Raw genomic sequence first — 20,481 nt, 5'->3', positions numbered from 1 at the left:
ATGTTTGTAATAAGATAGATTTTGAGATATGAATAATATTTGAGTAATTTTACTCTTTTTGGGTTTTCTGTATCCTGAAGGATTTCAGGTGGTGATCCCTCTCCTCTGAGAAGTTCTTGGAGTTATCCGGCGACCGCCACCGGATCGTCGACGTGGATTCGTCAAGCCCTTTCCGGTCCGGTGTCAATACATCTACTCTTCTAACCTCTACCTTTATTAACATAGGCCAAATGTAATATATCTACTCTTTTAACAGGGTCAGCAGAAGGCCGATGTTTTGTGTGTCCAAATCATTTAAGGCGACTCTCTATGATTAGAGCTTCTCTTTTAATGACCAACATTCTGGCTCCATAAGCATGGCCAGTCTTACGACTTTTATTAAAATTTCAGTGCTGTATAAAAAATATTTTAGGTCGGTTCAATGTTATTGTATCTAAAAATGTTATTATTTTCTAGATTTTGATTCAATTCACATGTGTCAAGATTATCTCCTCGTTATTGAGAAATTGTCTTGAAATGCTTCGGCTTCACATGACCTGCAAGGAAGAAAGATAAAAGGAAAACAGAGAGCAACATCGAGAGATAGGAGGAAAGCTTCTCTTTTTACTACTCCTTCCTGTGGCTACAGGAGATATATAAATACAAAGTGTAAACTGATCCCAACGGTTGGATCAAGCAGTTAATCTGTCACGACCCGACCCGAGACGAGACGGATCCCGCCCGTGCTGGATCGCGACGGAGCTGCACTAACCAGGATCTAGCTTTGGAATTTGGTTCGGAACTGAATCTTCCAAATAATTAATTCACACAGACTAACAAACACAGAGCTACTATGTATCATCAAATGCAGCGGAACAAAACATCTATCCAATTTCATTTCCTCAAAACAATCATCTACAGAACAGTACATGGCTTTCGACAGAAAGAAATACAGAACAGAAAAGCCATGACTGTACAAAAAAAATCAAAAGTACAAAAGTACCTATACTGATCAGACTCTGAACTAATCCTGAACTTCCTTGCCCTTCCCAGAACCTGAAAACCACCAGAAAGCAAGGGTGAGCTCAACAGCTCAGTAAAGCAACAAACCTCCAATCAAAATCCTCAGAATCTCAAAACCAACACAGCAGACAAATTCGTACAGAATCGAAACAGATTCGGACAGATATCAAATCAACAAAACTGTACGGAAAAGGAAGTTGTATCAAATCAGAAACATAACAGATCAGACACATCAGATCAACAGAATCAAAATCGTACAGATCATATCGGAACAGAACAAATCATATCGGAATCATATAGCAGATATCAGATATTTAATTAATAGCTAAATTCCCTGACACTGACTGAATCTCATAGGATCCAGGCCACTTATGCCTCCCTTTGTGCTCACGGCACCAAAACAGATCAGATCAGATGTGCTTATAGCACCAGAATACATATATAGTGCATATAGCACCTAAACAGATTGTTTCCTCGGATCCGGAACAGAACAGATATCAGATTTCATATTGAGCTCATTTCAGAATTCCCAGACACTAACTGAATCTCATAGGATCCAGGCCCCTTATAACTCCCTTTATATAGCATATACAGATAGCATATCAATTCAGAAGATTTCCGGACAAAACAGAAATTACTCAAAAATCGGGCAGCACAACGGCAGTATACAGAATTTACACAATTTTCCTGAAAATCAAAATTCACCAAATTCGCACAGAATATAGATATCAACATTTTAGAACATTTATTCTACTGCACAGATAATTTCCAAGTTCACAGAAAAATCCAGTCGACTAAAAACACAGTCGAATCAAAAATACCCGGACAAAAATCTAAAAAAAATAACCAAAATGTGCACACTCGGCACTTCAACAAAATACAGAAAGTTACGCGGTAGAAACTAAACCAGTCGGAAATTACGGACGAAAATCGCGAACAAAACTTAATTCCGGACAGATAATACCGCCAAACTCGACGGTTCTGAAAATTGAGAAAGTCGGATTGTGCCTTACTTTGCGTACAGCAATTTCCTCAACAGTCTCTTCGGACGAAAACAGCTCGGCGTCGCCCGAAAATCCACTTTTCCACTTTTTCCTTCGTTTTTCTCTCTCCTCAACTTTTTCTCTCTCTTCAAAATATCTCATTTCTATATATATCCAAACTGATCGTCCTGGACGATCGAGCTTCGTACCGGACGATCCATGAAGAGAATGATTTCGTCCAGACGAAAATTGAACATCGTCCCTGGCGAAGGGTTCACTGACTTATTTTCGTCCAGACGATCCTGATTTCGTCCAGACGAACCATACAGCCAAACATGATTTTCTCTGCACAACCTGTACCGATCGTCCCGGACGATCCGACTTCGTCCGGACGAACCTGGAGCAAAAACTGATATTACAATCTCCCCAACTTAAAAAAAAATGTCGTCCTCGACATTATCCAGTCCAAACTCAGTCAAAACAAGTATGGGTACAACCGTCTCATGTCAGACTCCTTCTCCCAAGTGGCTTCCCGTGCAGTACGGTGCTTCCACTGGACTTTAACCATTGGAATCTGTTTACTTCTTAGCTTTCGTACGTCGTATGCCAAAATCAACTCTGGCTCTTCCTTGTACGTCAGATTCTCCTGAATCTCAACCTCATCAGCAGATACTTTCTTCCCAGAGTCGGATACCCACTTCCTCAGAGTGGATACGTGAAACACATTATGCACATCAGGCATCGAATCAGAAAGCATCAATTTGTAAGCAGCTTTTCCAATCCTTTCCAGGATTTCAAAAGGTCCAACATACCTCGGACTAAGCTTGCTCACCTGACCAAATCTGCTCACACCCTTCATCGGGCTGACTTTGACATACACAAAGTCACCAACCTGAAACTCTACAAATCTGTGCTTCTGATTGTAATACTTCTGCTGTCGATCTTGAGCAGCTTTCAATCTTTCTCTTATCAAATTGATCTTCTGAGCAGTTTCATCAGCAAAAGTGGCTCCCAAAGCCTGCCTATCTCCGACCTCCGTCAGAGTCAAAGGAGTACGGCACTTCCTGCCATACAAAGCTTCGTACGGTGCCATACCGATACTGGACTGAAAACTGTTGTTATAGGCAAACTCAATCAGCGGAATATGATCTTCCCAGCTTCCGCTAAAGTCCAGAACACAAAGTCTTAACAGATCTTCCAGTACCTGAATAGTCCTCTCAGACTGTCCATCGGTCTGAGGATGAAAGGCTGTACTAAAATGCAGTTTTGTACCCAAGCCTTGCTGAATGCCTTTCCAAAGTCTGGAAGTAAAACGTCCATCTCGATCAGATACGATCACACGAGGCACACCGTGCAATCTGACTATCTCTTTCACATATATCTGTGCCAAGCGATCAACTGAATCCGTCTGTCTGATCGGAAGAAAATGGGCTGACTTCGTCAATCGATCTACAACCACCCAAATAGCGTCGTGCCCTTGTCTAGATCGAGGGAAACCCATCGCAAAATCCATCGTTACCTCCTCCCATTTCCACTCAGGGATAGGCAACGACTGCAACAATCCACCTGGTCGCTGATGCTCTGCCTTTACCAACTGACAGGCTTCGCATCTCGACACAAACTCTGCTACATCTTTCTTCATCCCAGGCCACCAGAACAAAAGCTTCATATCAGCGTACATCTTACCACTGCCTGGATGTACAGTGTAGCCTGAATGATGAGATTCATACAGAATCTCCTGCCTCAAGTCTCCAAACACAGGTACCCACAACCTGTTCTTACAGAAAATAGCACCAGAATCAGAAATTCGAAGTTCAGGAGTCTTACCAGATCCAATCTGAGCAATCAACTTCGAATAATCAGAATCTGACTTCTGGGCTTCTTGAATCCTTGTTTCCAAAGTAGACCGAATACTCATCTGAGCCAACTCCAAACCACTGGAGGAAATCACTTCCAACTGCAAACGCTCCATATCACGAATCAGAAAGTCATCACAAGTAAGCTGAATACCTGATAATCCAGAAGACTTCCTGCTCAAGGCATCTGCTACCACATTAGCCTTACCAGGCTGATACTGAATAGTCAAATCATAATCTTTGATCAACTCGAGCCACCTTCTTTGTCTCAGATTCAGATCCTTCTGAGTAAAAATATACTTCAGGCTCTTATGATCAGTGAAAATCTCACATCTGACGCCATACAGGTAATGACGCCAAATCTTCAAAGCAAACACAACTGCAGCTAACTCCAGATCATGCGTCGGGTAATTCTTCTCATGTGGTTTCAACTGTCTAGAAGCATAAGAAATTACCTGACCATGCTGCATCAGGACACATCCCAGTCCTTTCAGTGAAGCATCACTGAACACCTGAAAACCTTCCGTACCTGACGGAAGTGCTAACACTGGAGCTGAAGTCAAACAATCCTTCAATCGCTGAAAACTCGCCTCACACTCCGGTGTCCAAACAAAAGGTACTGACTTCTGAGTCAGTCTCGTCAGAGGCGTCGAAATCTGTGAAAATCCCTTCACAAATTTCCTGTAATATCCAGCCATGCCCAAGAAACTACGTACCTCAAATACCGTAGTCGGCCTTGGCCAATCAGCAACTGCCCGAATCTTCTGGGGATCTACAGAAATACCTTCTCCGCTTACCACATGCCCAGAAAAGAAATACTCTTCAGCCAGAATTCACACTTGGAGAACTTGGCATACAGCTGATGCCGCCTCAAAGTCTCTAACACAATCCTCAAATGTCTGGCATGATCATCCTCAGATGCAGAATATACCAGAATATCGTCAATGAAGACGATCACAAACTGATCCAGATACTCCCTGAATACTCGGTTCATCAGATCCATGAAAATAGCAGGCGCGTTGGTTACCCCAAAAGGCATAACCAAAAACTCATAGTGCCCGTACCGAGTACTAAAAGCTGTCTTCACCACATCAGCTTCCTTCACCTTCACCTGATAATATCCGGATCGCAAATCAATCTTCGAAAATACTGAAGATCCGGAAAGCTGATCAAACAAGTCGTCAATCCGAGGCAAAGGATACTTGTTCTTGATCGTGACCTTGTTCAAATCTCTGTAATCGATACACATACGGAGTGTACCGTCCTTCTTCTTCACAAACAGAACAGGTGCTCCCCAGGGCGAAACACTAGGGCGCACAAAACCTCTATCAACCAACTCCTGAAGCTGAACTTTCAACTCAGAAAGTTCTTTCGGTGCCATCCTGTACGGAGCTTTCGATATCGGAGCGGTACCAGGAAAAATATCGATAGAGAACTCCACATCTCTATCCGGAGGTAAACCAACCAGCTCCTCAGGAAAAATATCAGCAAACTCCCGTACCACAGGGATCTCAGAAACAGAACCAACCTCTAGGTTCAAATCCCGCACCGAAGCCAAAAACACTGGGCATCCCTTCTTCCACATCCTGTTCACTTCCAATACAGAAATCAGACTGGAGAGAACACCTCGTAATCCCTGAAATACAACTCTTTCTCCAGCCATAAGCAAACTCACTTGCTTCTTCAGACAGTCTATCTGGGCTTCATACTGACTCAACCAATCCATGCCCAGAATTACATCATACGATGAAATCGGCAACCGAATCAAACTTGATTTCCACTTCTTGCCAGCAATCTCGATCTCACACAAACAAAATTGCCGAGCAATCAAAGGATTCCCAGCCGGTAAAATCACAGACAAAGAAACCGGAAGTAAAAGAGAATCCAAACGTAAAGCCTCAAAACAGTGCTCGGACAGAAAAGAATGACTCGCTCCAGAGTCAAACAAAACACGACAGGGCTGATCAGAAATGTAAATCGTACCTGTCACAACATCGGGAGCATCTCGAGCCTCCTGCTGACTCAAGCTGTAAACTCGTGGCTGAACTGGAACAGGAGCTGAAGCAACGGAACTACTCTGCTCCCTCTGAACAGTAGGTGGTCTCCGTGGTGCAGAACTAGAACCACCACCTCTTCCAGCAAATCCCTCAGGGCGAGGAGGAACAGTCCTCGGTCTTCCTGCTGAACCGGCAGGTCTGACAAAGCCCTCAGATCGCTGATCAAATCCCATCTGCGGACACTCTGCAATCCGATGTCCTGACTGACCACATCGGAAGCACAGACCAGCCATCCTATAACATTGGCCGAAGTGTCGCCGTCCACAGTTTTGGCACACAGGTGCCGAACTGACTGATCCCGAACTCGTCGTACTGGTAACAGTACCAGACGATCCTCCGCTCCTTCTGGAATCTCCAGATCCAGAACCGGAAACAAATCTCCTCTTTCCGGAGGAACCACTGCCAGATGCCTCGCCTCCAAACCTCTTCCTACTCGCAGTCCACCGCTGCTGAGTAGCCATCAAGTCGTTCTCTATCAATCGAGCTCGCTCCACAAGCTCGGAGAAATCAGTAATCCGGAATGGTATCAGGGGCTGCCTCAAGGTATCTCGCAATCCCCTCAGAAATCTGTAACATCTCTCAGCAGAAGTGCTAACCAGCTGCGGAGCGTACCTGGCTAATGCAGTAAACTCAGCCTCGTACTGCATCACCGTCTTGCTCCCCTGAACAAGCCTCAGAAAGTTCTCCTGCATCTGCTGTCGTGCAGAAGGGGGAACAAACCAATCTCGGAATACCTCAGTGAACTCTTCCCAAGTAATCAAAGAGTTCAGTCTGCCCTGAAATCTGGCTGCCTGCTGGCCGTCCCACCAGTGCTCAGCCTCTCCGTCTAACAGAAAAACTGCTAACGGTACCTTCCTGTCTGACGGACACTGCATCCCGTCAAAGGTCTTCTCCACTCTCCTCAGCCACTCTTCAGCAGCTCTGGGCTCAACAGCGCCCTCAAACCTCGGAGGTTTCAACCTCAAAAACAACTGCAAATGTCTATCCAGGTCATCAGATCTGACAGTAGAAGCTCTACTCTGAGTCTCGCTCATCATCTGAGCAACCAGCGAAGCAAACTGAGAAAGCGTATCAGCACCGACCACTGGGGCTGTACTCCCCACTGGTGCTGCCTGATCGGCACTCTGACCATCTGTCATGTCTGGGTCTGGCTGATCCATACAGAAAAATCCAGAAAATCCGGAAAAACTATCACAAAAACAACAAAAATAAAAAGCCAAACAAATCAAAATTACCCCCCAGACAGACTTACTGATCACTTCCTATAGCTCTGTTTCACAAAATTCTCAAATTCCAAAACCATTGCTCTGATACCAAAAAAAAAGCTTGTCACGACCCGACCCGAGACGAGACGGATCCCGCCCGCGCTGGATCGCGACGGAGCTGCACTAACCAGGATCTAGCTTTGGAATTTGGTTCGGAACTGAATCTTCCAAATAATTAATTCACACAGACAACAAACACAGAGCTACTATGTATCATCAAATGCAGCGGAACAAAACATCTATCCAATTTCATTTCCTCAAAACAATCATCTACAGAACAGTACATGGCTTTCGACAGAAAGAAAGACAGAACAGAAAAGCCATGACTGTACAAAAACCAAAAGTACAAAAGTACCTATACTGATCAGACTCTGAACTAATCCTGGACTTCCTTGCCTTTCCCAGAACCTGAAAACCACCAGAAAGCAAGGGTGAGCTCAACAGCTCAGTAAAGCAACAAACCTCCAATCAAAATCCTCAGAATCTCAAAACCAACACAGCAGACAAATCCGTACAGAATCGAAACAGATTCGGACAGATATCAAATCAACAAAACTGTACGGAAACGGAAGTTGTATCAAATCAGAAACATAACAGATCAGACACATCAGATCAACAGAATCAGAATCGTACAGATCATATCGGAACAGAACAAATCATATCAGAATCATATAGCAGATATCAGATATTTAATTAATAGCTAAATTCCCTGACACTGACTGAATCTCATAGGATCCAGGCCACTTATGCCTCCCTTTGTGCTCACGGCACCAAAACAGATCAGATCAGATGTGCTTATAGCACCAGAATACATATATAGTGCATATAGCACCTAAACAGATTGTTTCCTCGGATCCGGAACAGAACAGATATCAGATTTCATATTGAGCTCATTTCAGAATTCCCAGACACTAACTGAATCTCATAGGATCCAGGCCCCTTATAACTCCCTTTATATAGCATATACAGATAGCATATCAATTCAGAAGATTTCCGGACAAAACAGAAATTACTCAAAAATCGGGCAGCACAACGGCAGTATACAGAATTTACACAATTTTCCTGAAAATCAAAATTCACCAAATTCGCACAGAATATAGATATCAACATTTTAGAACATTTATTCTACTGCACAGATAATTTCCAAGTTCACAGAAAAATCCAGTCGACTAAAAACACAGTCGAATCAAAAATACCCGGACAAAAATCTAAAAAAAATAACCAAAATGTGCACACTCGGCACTTCAACAAAATACAGAAAGTTACGCGGTAGAAACTAAACCAGTCGGAAATTACGGACGAAAATCGCGAACAAAACTTAATTCCGGACAGATAATACCGCCAAACTCGACGGTTCTGAAAATTGAGAAAGTCGGATTGTGCCTTACTTTGCGTACAGCAATTTCCTCAACAGTCTCTTCGGACGAAAACAGCTCGGCGTCGCCCGAAAATCCACTTTTCCACTTTTTCCTTCGTTTTTCTCTCTCCTCAACTTTTTCTCTCTCTTCAAAATATCTCATTTCTATATATATCCAAACTGATCGTCCTGGACGATCGAGCTTCGTACCGGACGATCCATGAAGAGAATGATTTCGTCCAGACGAAAATTGAACATCGTCCCTGGCGAAGGGTTCTATATATATATATATATATATATATATACATGCATATACAGGAACATGCATGTGTGTATATATGTATATGTATATACACATGCATGTATATGTATATGTATAGTTAATGGGAAATAAAAGGAAAATATCAATTTCAAAGGTAGTATGGACAGCAATTGTGCTAATAGACTTGAAAAATATAGAGAACTTGTAATAGTCAAGTTAAATGAATTCAGGAAGATTCATGAAAGTGATCTGATTTGTTGGGATAAGACTAATGCGTGCACGTGTGCGAGTGCATGCACACACGTGTATTCATTTTCTGTTCTATTATTAGTAAGCTGTGTCAAATACAAATTTGATCTAATTCATGTTCAATCATTGTTGTACCTAATACGACCTTCATTAGTTTGGGTAGGGCAAACTCAACGTGATTGAGTAAAAAATGGGTGTGAACTCTATGTGAAAGAAACACCTGATACGATGAATTAGTTTCAATTTATGCCCCAAATGTCCACATCAAATTGCCAACATACCTTTCACTCAATCGGAAAGGGATCTTTATCCATTTAATAGTTGTATTTCAAAGTGTTATGCAAATTCCTTGGACTAGGTGATAGATGATCTTTTGTGATACTGTAGCTATATTATTGTTGGGTTTTTTGTTATTGCTAACTTTGGTGTCAATAGTTAGGCAATCTCTATATTGTACTTGAAGTCATGATTTTTGAGTTTGTTGATTATTGCACTTGATGGGAAATTCCTATTCTTTTCTATATTTTCCTTTGTGAAAATTAGGATTTGCTTATTTGTTTTGTCTCTTTTGCAGTCATCAAAGGTAGCAGATATGTATAATAAAACTATGCCTAGAGAATTACTGATAAACTCGGAACTTGAAGATGAGTTGGATATGAGAAAGATACTCAAAGATATTGAACGCTTGGGTAAGATTTCATGTTGTTTTCCTAAAATAATTTATTTATCTTTTTTTTTTTGCATTATGAGCTTTTGAGAAATTTGTGGCACTATTCTAATGTACCTAGCTCAATTATATTAGTTGATCACTTCCCATGCCTTTTATCCTCACTTGCGTATTTTGGGTTGTTCTAGTTGGGTAGATTTAGTAATCAAACTCCCATCATGATGGAACAAGTTATAATAGCCCAAACTCTCCTTCATCAAGATATTGTTCACTTTTGGCTTAACATTCTGATGAGGACATCGACAGATGCTTCCGACATGTTTATCGACGAAGGAATCCCAGATCTACGGCCACGATTCAGCGCCTTTACTTTTGATTCAGATTTCATGATGTGTTATTTAGTTATTTGTTGTTTTCCATTTTTACCCCTTTGGGGAGTTGTTTTGTTATTGTAGCCCAGAGGGCAATTTCGTACTTTTTCTTTTCATGAGTGGATACCTATATATAGAGGTCTCATATGTTGTAAATTTTTTTTTAATGATTGATTAGTGAAATTTTCTTTGTTTCTTCTTCTTCTTGCATGAGAGCTAGAGAGAAGGGAGAGTGAGCTCAAGGTGAGCAAGTGCAAGGCCCACCAGTCATTGGAAGAGTCCACGGCTCGTGGTTAGTTTACGGTCATCTTCTTGTGTGCTCCTTCATCTTCCTTTCCCCAAGTCAATCGCCGGCCCCTTCCAAGCCCCCCCACCACCGGTGGCTCAACCTCCTCCACCCACTTCATCCTCTAGCTCCACCACTCAAACTACACCCACCAACCAAACCCCCAACCCGCCCCATTCTCCTTGCCGCTGCCTCTCTTCCCTCATAATTCCCCTTCATGATGATGATTTCAATCATCATGATGATTTCCTAATTTAGCTAAGCATGCGAGGGAAAATCTGATGCAATTTGAAATTCAAAAATTTTGAATTTCAAAATATTTCCATTTTGGAATTCCTATTTAGGAAAGTATTATTCATGACTCCAATCTAAATTCAAAATAGATTGGATCTTTTATTAACTTCCTAATTCACAATTCTTCTTTGGAAACTCCCTAAAATTCTCCCCCAATCCTCTCCGTCTCTCTCAATGCCGCCGGCCCCCTCTTGATGGGCTCCCATTAAATGCCCATTAATTCCCCTAAACCCTATTTGAAATTTGAAATCAATTTCAAATTGATTCCCTCCAAAATTACTCAAAATATGAAATTAATTTCAGATTTGGAGTAAATTTCATTCTCCTCCATATAACCTAAACCCTTTCTCCCACACCACCCGCCCCCTCTCTCTCTACCTTTGCTGCCCCTCTCTTGCTCCCTCCCTTGGGAAGTTTTGGTTGCTCATAATACTTGAAACCAAGAGAAGAAGACGACGCCCTCTCCCCTTCTCTTCAATGATGCATGGCCGATCCCGAGATCGACCTCGGATTCGTATTTGACGAAGAGGGAAGAACGAATATCCTTGGGTCCCCGTACTTTGACATTTTCTTTGGCAACGATGAAACCGTTGAAGGGTACATCGACCGCATCTCGTACCAATTGACGTTGGCAATCGAAGAGCACCATCCACCAAGTCGTTGGATCATCGTCGGCCACCCACCACCTCCCCCACCACCGGCTACAGCTCCATCAATGAAGGTCTTCGGCGCCGTCTTCCTAGTGGTAATATCTTTTTTCGTATGGTTCATCTTTCTCCGCTAATGCCTACGAGTGATTGAGTGAGAAGGTCCTCAAGGTGAACCTCTCGTTGTTAAACGTTGGATTATGTTATGTGTACTTAGCATTTACTATTGCCTTGAACTTTGATGAAATTGTTTGGTTAATCACTATTGCACTTCTTTGGCATAAGCAAGTTGATTACTTTAGATTCATAATCTTCTTTTATGTGCTAGTAGTAAATTTTCATGAGCAAAGCTTTATTCAATTGTCTTTCTAATTTCCAAGGCAACTCCTAGTAGTTTCACATCACATGCCTCATACTGTTATTATCCTTTTTGTGGAACTTATCAGGAGTCATCCATTTGAGGAGCATTCCTGCCTGAGCACACTTAACGTTGGCCTAATATGAAAACACTTAACATCTAGATTTGTTTCATTTGGCCTAAAATGCCTTATAATGTTGTCCTTTTTTTACACTTATTAGGAATCTCCCATCCTAGGAGTGTTCCTGCACTTAATGTTGGAGTTCTCGATTGAACATACTTAATGTTGGAGTTCTTGATGAATCTCCAACTGTTATAGTTATAATCACCTCAATAATTAAGAGATTTATTTCATTATACTTAAGTTGTCTTACATTCTTCCTTATTTTAGTTATTGACATTCTAATTAGTGATTTTATACATAGACTTAAATCATCTACCTGTCGAATTGGACTCAAGAGGTGAACTTATAGGTTTAAGAGTAGAGGTGTCAATTTCGGGTCACGGGTCAGGCTTGGGTCGAACTCGGAACTGACCTAGTACTATTCGGGTCAACCCGAACTCGACCCGTTTTTGCATACCGGTCGGTTTTGAGGACCCGAACCGACCCGCTTCGGGTTCGACAGCGGCATGCGGATCGCGGGCACCGCGACAACGGCTCAAACGCGGGTCCGCAATGACTGCGACAACGGATCAAACGCTGCGGACTCAAACGGCTCAAACGCGGGCAGACTCGCGCCTCTCGGGACTCGGGCAGCTGGATCGCGGGCACTGCAGCTTTGGGAAGACCACAAGCACAACTACGGGCCTGCGGCGCTGCGCTAGTCGTGAGCGACAAGTCGGTGATGTGACGCGTCCTCACGTGTGGCACTGTGGTAGTGGCTCGATGCACGCAGGCAGAATGATGCGGGCAGATCGGGCAGCCGGATCATTCCGGGTTGTTTCCGGGTTCTCGGGTCAACCCGAACCCGACCCGTTTTTTGAAACTGGTCGAAAATCTCAGCCCGAACCTTACTCAGTTCGGGTTCGGGTCAACCCAAACCCGAAATTTTTGGGTCGGGTTCGGGTTGGGTTTTCGGGTCAAGTCAAATATTGACACTCCTATTTAAGAGATGTCTTTCACCACATATCATTGTCCCAAGTGTGTTTAAGAGATGTCTTCCATGGTTTAAAACTTTGTTTTGCATGATATTTAGCTTCCATCTTCTACTAGGTGTATTATTCTGATACTCTCTTGATTTATACTTGTCATTGTTGCAAAAGGGTCTACTAATCTTTCTATGGTTCCAATTCTAACTAATATATATGAAGAGCCTTTTGATAATGATCATATGACCCCTTATTTGTAATTAAGTAAAATACTTAAGCATTAAGTCACCTTTTTGTTGGACTTTTGTCAAGAACTTCAAATTTAAGTAAGCTCTTGTTGGAGTAGTCTTAAGATTGGTTCTCTCTTAGGAAGTTGCACTAAGGGGATAAAATTGCATGTCGTTTTAGGCTAAAGAAGGCAATATCTTGATGAATGAGATTTTGAGTTATTACAAATGACATTAAAGTAATACACTAGCAAAATATGAAGCTAGGTCTTGGTGTACAAAGTGTTATACTATTGGAACCATATGTTGAACTTCTTTGGGACAAAGTTCTTTATTGTGGGAGCCATCCCTTCAACATGTAGGGACCAGTTATAGATTTTTATTTATTTTGTGGATGATTTTGAGCTATGTGGAAGATCCCTGGTGAGGTCGCCAATTACTTAGGTGGAGAGATTGCTAGACTTTTTAGTGTAACTGCAGAAGTGGACAAAATAGTGTGAGGTTTGTTAGCCTAAAGAAAACAACGCTCAATGTATGAAAGTTGTGTTATTGCACAATCTGATGTCACTTGATAGGCAGGTTAGCAACTTTCTAGTTGTATGCTTATGTCCAATTATGAAAAGCTTGCTTTGTAAGATTTTGGATTAAGGAGAGGGTTTGAAAACTTTTCATGAGCTTTCAATTATATACAAATTTGGCATAATTTATAACCAATTTATTTGTAAAATGGTATCCATCTAACTATTTAAATATAAAAAATTTATAGAGTAGAATCTTATCATTTTTAAGCTTCCTGTAAAGCACGCTAGTAGTTTTAGCAGTCTAAAGATTTGGATTTGTCAAGTATTTGAGAAACATTATTAAGAACTGACTTCGGATTTATTTTTTTTGGCCCAATGGATGGAAGATCATGATCTTTCAAAAGTAATTTCCAAACGTCTATATCGATGCTTGGAATGAATAAATAAAACTTGGAATATTTAGATATATGGAGTGCTGTTTTTTTCTTTTTTCCTTAGTTAGGTCCTTTTATGATTCTTAGAGAAAACATTTATGCATATCAATCCCTTGATCTGCATAGGAAATTGACCCTTTCCGTGAGCTTTCTTGATGTAATGCAAGGACTAATGAGTAGTTTTTTCTTGAGATTGATTATGCTTATTTTAGTCAAATTTTTCTTAATCTTAAACTAATGTTTAATTAGCTCCAAGACCTAAACATCTTGTAAGCGCAAGAAGCTTGTAGTTAATTTCCACTTGTACTTGCAATAGAGCACTTCCGGTTAAGAAGATTGCTTAGGCTTAATTTTAAACTTAGATTTGATATTTAGGTTTGAATTCAAGTAATGAATGATTTTGAGAATAGAGGTAAGCTTGAATAAGATCCCTTGATTTTGTCATCCTGGGTCTACCAGCGGATCTAACCTGCGAACTTTAAAGGGCTTTGAGTTGTGAAGTTCAAGGAGCCGGATAATCAACAATGGTTATATTCTCTCATCTGTCATGAATAGATCCGGGAGAAAGCGTGTTTTGAAGATGTGCTTTTTGAGGTTGCCTTTGACTCATTTACTGACAAAAGTTTTGTAATATTAACTTAACTAATTGTAATAAAGGCATGTGACAAGATTATTTATTGTTAAAAGATTACTAAGATTTAAAATTGTAGAATTGGGTATTGAGGTGATTTTCATTCTTGAGATGAGGCGTAAACCTCAAAATTTAAAAATTGTGTAGTGGAAATAAAAGTTAAAAGTATTTTTTTTATATAATACTAAAAAATACGTTAAATGATGATATATTAATTTTTTATTAAATTATGAAGTAATAAATTGATATATATTTGAAACAAAAAAATTTTACAAGGCGTAAAGTGGTCAGTGATAAATTACATGAAATAGAATTTAAATTCTAATATTATAAGAGCAAAACAACATGAAATATAAAAAATTCCACAAAAGTATCATATAACATCAAATTTAGCTCAAAATTCATTCTTTCTCAGTTCCTTACTCATTCACATTTAATTCCAAAGAAAGCTAAAATAGTTGACAACAACTCATAAATTATTTACATTGTCATCACTATGAGGATCTTTATTTGAGTCATTATTATAACCAATTGGTCTCTTCCCTGTGTCATCCTGTGGAGTCCAATACCTCTCAATTTGCTTCTTCTTTATTTATTTCAATCATATTTCTCTTTCATAAATGTTTGTCATCAACATAAAAATGAGAGTTATACTCCAAAATTTTTAGAGGAGGTGGTGGTGGTGCACAGCTTTCAAGTGATGCCTGGCGGTGGCTACAATGGTGGTGGCTATAGCAAAGATGACGGGCTGGAGGTTGAGGCAGTTGAGAGGAAGTTACTGCAGCTTGGGGGTATAAGAAAGCATGATTTATTTGGGGCTTTTGTTTAGGATTTATATAAGTTTTAATAAAAAATATATATAAATAGGGTGAGGCTTACGCCTCACCCTAGTAAGGCAAGGCGCACCTTAAGGCGGGTCTCAACCAAGCTTAGGCGCAAGCCTCATTAAAATAGCTTGAGGCGTAAGACTCGAGGAGTTTTTCTCTGGAATTGCGCTGAGACGGGCTTCAAGGCAAGCCTCATATTGCGCAATTTTAAACAATGAAAGGTACTAAACATGTTTGATATGCTTAGAGGCATAGTATGATCACCAATTTTTAACGAGCTTCCATTTGATTCAGAAAAGTGTGTAGAAGTTACATGAGGTTTAAGTAGTATGTTTTGATTGAATGATTAACTTGAAAGCTGGCCCATGGTTAATTGATGATCCTAATCCAAATTGTTATTTGATGTTCTTATGACATTTTTATGAACTCTTAGAAAGGTCAGGATTCAAACCTGATCTCAGAGGCCTAACGGCTTTGTATTAGTTCGATTAATTCGGGCGGGGTTTACATCAGTAGGAATACCCACATGTAGTTTTGATAGGCTTGTTGAGTTTGCATTGACCCAGCCAACTAGATTGGAGCATATATCCTTGGGATGGTCCATGAATGGGACTCACCACTTAGGGAACGAGAAAACCCATAATTGAAACTTATAAGTTTGAAAGCAGAGAAGGCCCTCAAGTGAGACTAGTAACTTTAAGGACGAGGAAAGCCTATTAATATGTCACTTAGATTGTTGATTTATGTTTAATATTTAGAATTGATTGATTTGAAATTTGAGGCTTGTTGCTCTATTTAAGAACTGTCCATGAGGCCGGGCCTTACAATCCAGGCTTTAAGAATACTGACATGTGTTACTTATGACTGAGATATTGGAGTCGGCCTCATGATGGGCCTTACAACCTTGCTGGCCAGTGTTCTCTCTTGCAATTTTATGAATCAAGGTGAGCTTGTTTAGTCATAATTAATTGACCTAATTATCATGTAATTGGAATTGTCAATCCGGATTCATGTGTTGAATTTTAATTGTTAGAGAGTAGATCGAGGATTTCAAAGGCTATCTGAATCTTTTATGGTGGTTGTTTTTTTACCGAACCTAAAGTCTTCGCGGGTTTCCTAATTAAGTGTAAGTTGTGATATTTTAGTTATTTTCTGTACCACAAATCATCTTCAGTTTGTTGAATGCCCATAATAGGAAAGTTGGCAGTTGCAGTTTCCACGGCTTGAAGGAAGCTCAGTGGCTAGGGAGCCGTGAATAGAAAAGTTGGCATGTGCAACTTTCTTGTGACCTGAAGGAAGACAAGTGGCTAGGGCTTGTTTGAATTTATTGTCTTTGTTATTTAAACTAAATGTCCCAACCAGATTTAAACTGATTTTCACACCAATTCAGATGCCAAGTACCTATCTATTCTATGCGTTTTATATTAATTGAGGTTGGCTGAACTTCATCTCCATAAACTAATATTTTAATTCATACTCACTTCAAATTTATTTTATTTATTATTGTGGATACTGATATGAAGTGGTGAAAATAGAATTATTATGGTTGGAAAACTACTGTGGAGAATCAGGACTAATTTCAAATTTTCGTTCTTTTTCATTGTTAAGCTAATAATATTAAATTATTTTATTGTGTAGTAAGAGAATAATTTTTGAAATTGGCACTATTGTAGTTGGTAGTAATTTCATAGAGAATAATGCTAAACTTTTGTGGATGTACTTTATCAAATTAGATAAAGTTGGACCAATTGGAACAAATTAGATAATCGACGAGCACTAACTCACGTAGGCGAAGTCGAAGAGCATTATGGCAGCTAAAGTTCGAAGTGCCATGTAGGTGAAGTCGAGTAGCATGAAGGAAATTAGAAATAAATATATTAGGTTTAGGTTTTTATTTTTTATATTAGCTTTTTAAGAGACTAACGTCTCGTTGAAGTGAAGCGAGGGGCGTGCCTCTGCATATTTGAGGCATACACATTGTGTATCACGTTCAACGCGTTCTCCTTGACACATAGAAGGACCGAATTGCATTGAGGCGCGCCTCTTGTTGCGCAATTTTTAACCATGGCCACCTATCTATCTTCCATACACATTTGTTGAGCGTGATAAATTTGAATCCAACTAAAGCTCTGAAATTGATAATGTAATATCAAAACATATTTTTATATGATAACACTAAAAAATCTCATGTCACACGTGCCTGCTAATTTGGTGCTAGTCTGATTGCGATAACACCACTATATTATAGTTATGACCTAAGTTTAAATATTTCTCAATTGCTGAGTATATGAGTCGTGAGTTATAAGGCACTTTCAATAGGGTAGGAAGCCCTCCTTTTTTAGCCAGCAACCAAATAGCCCCTCAGTGCGAGTGTTTTCAGAACTTCGAATGGTGGGCTATTTCTGAAAAAATATAATCATTGGGCCAAAATATAATCATTTTATCTTCTTTAGCTGTAAATTCTCAAAAGAGCTTGATTTTATTTTAAATATGTTTTAATCATTTTTTTGCTTTCTTTTTTTCCTCTTTTTTTGTTGCCATTTTTTTCCTCTTAATTTGTGAATGTCTACAACTCTTTAAGTTTAGGCTCCTCAACCTTGACCTGGAAAGAGAGAAAGAAGTTGGAAAACAAGAATGTGGTTGCTTTGGGTGGCAAGGTAAAGTCATTTGAAGTCTCCTCTTACCATTCAAACTTAAACGCCATCTGATATCAAATTTGCTTTATTCTTCCTTGATTCAGCCAACCAAAAGTCACAGGATGCCTCTGAGTGTTGCAAAACCAATGATGAAGAACACTAAGAGGAGGGAAGAGAAAAAGATGGAGGAGGTGATAATTACCCCATCTTGATTATTTCCCATCTCAGTCTTTGTTTACTGCTTGATTGCAGATATTGTCTCTTATGTATTCAGGAAAAACTTCTTGGAGTATTCACTAACCGCAAAAGTAACAGTAAAGTTGAGAAACGCCAGCCTGAAGACAAGGTTCTTAAGGCAACTGAAGGATACTTTAGCAAGGGTGTACTAAATGTGAAGCATCTATTGGAGCCCAAGTCGGTGAAAAGGGATGAAAGCTCGAGCAAGAAGATTAGGAAGCACAAAAAAAGAAAGGGAAAGAAGAAGAGCAAAGGGAAGAGGAAGGGACGATAGCTTTTACTGCAGGTCTGTTCCATGTTTGATGATTCTTATAACCAAACTAATATTCATTGAAATAGTTTGTTTCTATATTGTTTAATTAAGCTAGCCCTAATCAGTATCTTCATTATTTTTAGTGAACTTTAGACCTTAAGGGGTTCATGAGGTTATTGAATCAAGGATGTGATGATAGGGTTATGGATTTGGATTGGTGTATTTTCACATGTGTAATTTTCATTGCTAGAAATTGAATCCAAGCCTATTTTAGCTATTACTTTAAGTCCTAGAAATTTATTCAATGTGTAACTTCCATGTTTACTGTTCAGCAGGATCTCCCTTAACCTGCTGGCAACCAACTATTTATCCATCTTTGAAAGATTTTAAAATTATGCAGCTCATTTTGGTCTGTTGGTTGAGAGCTTCGGCTATCAACAAATAGGTCTTAGGTTCGAATATTGTATATGTGATATGTGTTTGAGTTTGTCTTAATTGATCTAATTGCTAAAATAAGATTGCAAAATTCTCATTGAACCGACATGAGCATTCCCGTCTGTTGAACAAATGCTAGCACTCTTTAACAGCCCCTGCAGTTGGGATGCTTCAATCTGCAGTTTTCCTCGAGTTCTCTACCTCTCCATGTTGGCGGGGGAATTATCAAGACCCTCAAGATTTTGAGAAATTATTATGTGCGAACACCGAATGGTCTAGAGATCAATCGGAACGTGTCACGTCATCCGGTATCGAGCGGTATTGAGCAAAAAAGTGACATGACGCATTCTGGTTGGCCTCCATACATCGTCTAGGGTCCCCACATTATAAATTTTCTAAAGGTTTTTTTTTTTCCTTTTCCTTGACCTGGATAGGCATTTGTTTTTTTTTTCTTTATAAAGTTTGTAACGTTCTTGTTGCATATTTTGGTTTTGGGACAATTTGTAACTAATCATTTCTTTTGTAGCCCTCTGGTGGTTTTAGGATATTTATACTCTACTCGGTTCTCTAGCTGTTTGATTTGGTGTATTTGAAATGCAATATAAATTAAATACTCTCAATTTGGTTGTATTTACTTTAGATTTATGAAGAAAGTCAACAGAAAAGTTCATTAACCTTTATTTTATGTTCTTCAAATCAAAAGCGAAGATTTTTAGTACAACATTTGGCTTCAAATTGCTATAATTCTCCCTCCTAGCGTGTGAAGGTTTAATTATTCTGTGCGGATTACGGGTGTCGTTTGCCGGCAAATCACAACGCGTCATGTCATCTGTTTGCCGGGTACTGGTGCTCATTTACCAAGCAATGTAGTGTGCTTTGATTCGCCTTCGAACAATCTAGAAGATGGTGGTAAGCAGTTTCTCGAAAAGAAAGAGTAAGCTGTTGCAACCGCTCCTTGCATCGAACGGGGTGCTTAGCAAGTTTCCTTGTAGTGGCTTATAAATATTTGATTTTGAGTTGGCTTTTTTAAATTTAAAATTGACATGATAAAAATTTGACTAAGATTTCGTTTGGGATAGTTTTAACTTTTTAGTTTAAAAATTTTTGCATTAAAATCTGCTTCAGAAATTCTAAATCAAATAGAGTTTTCTCCAAAAAAAATAAAAAAAAAACTCTTACATTATGCTTAACATGATGGAATGCTTACTCGAATCTTATTCGTACGCTTACTATCATGTCGAAGAATGTTTGATTAAGCGTTCAAATATATTTCAAATTAGTTCGGAAAATATCGTAGTGTAATGAACTTGGTTCAAATACTACTACTTTATGAGTTCAAGATGTTATAAACTCTTTAAAATAAATCAATTGTCTTGGTCGATCTAGATGGATCGATATTGTTAAAGATTGCTCGAGTATGATTTCCTATTTTATTTGTGTTTGAATATTACAAATTCGTGGATTGTTATATATAATGTGGGTTCCGAAAATTCGTGCTCCGGTATCTTCGTGTCGCTCTTTTTATTTACGTTGACGA

At 39.6% G+C, this 20,481-nt stretch overlaps 1 protein-coding gene across 2 annotated transcripts; it reads left to right on the top strand.

Annotated features, from left to right (window-relative positions):
* Nucleotides 1-9,575: 9,575 nt before the first annotated feature.
* LOC110093426 lies at nt 9,576-19,182 on the top strand. Of its 2 annotated transcripts, XM_020818307.2 has the most exons (5): nt 9,576-9,720; nt 17,970-18,040; nt 18,124-18,210; nt 18,294-18,542; nt 19,097-19,182. In XM_020818307.2, exons 1-4 carry the CDS (start codon nt 9,624-9,626, stop codon nt 18,528-18,530), a joined length of 492 nt encoding a protein of 163 aa, XP_020673966.1. In that variant the 5' UTR covers nt 9,576-9,623; the 3' UTR covers nt 18,531-18,542; nt 19,097-19,182. The 2 variants fall into 2 exon arrangements, with proteins under 2 accessions (XP_020673966.1, XP_020673965.1); XM_020818306.2 differs by lacking the exon at nt 19,097-19,182 and having other exon boundaries at nt 18,294-18,908.
* The last annotated feature ends 1,299 nt before the right edge of the window (nt 19,183-20,481 follow it).

Source organism: Dendrobium catenatum, unplaced genomic scaffold (genome assembly GCF_001605985.2).
Source record: "Dendrobium catenatum unplaced genomic scaffold, ASM160598v2 fragScaff_scaffold_1038, whole genome shotgun sequence".
NCBI classification, from domain to species: Eukaryota; Viridiplantae; Streptophyta; class Magnoliopsida; order Asparagales; family Orchidaceae; genus Dendrobium; species Dendrobium catenatum.
This window is presented reverse-complemented; position numbering and strand designations above follow the sequence as displayed.

Bases quoted from the DNA above. Each gene is read 5' to 3' on its own strand.
- LOC110093426 (XM_020818307.2), top strand. From the start codon at position 9,624: ATGTATAATAAAACTATGCCTAGAGAATTACTGATAAACTCGGAACTT. The intron at 18,041-18,123 runs GTAAAGTCATTT...TCCTTGATTCAG, and splicing joins TGGTTGCTTTGGGTGGCAAG to CCAACCAAAAGTCACAGGAT. The intron at 18,211-18,293 runs GTGATAATTACC...TTATGTATTCAG, and splicing joins AAGAGAAAAAGATGGAGGAG to GAAAAACTTCTTGGAGTATT.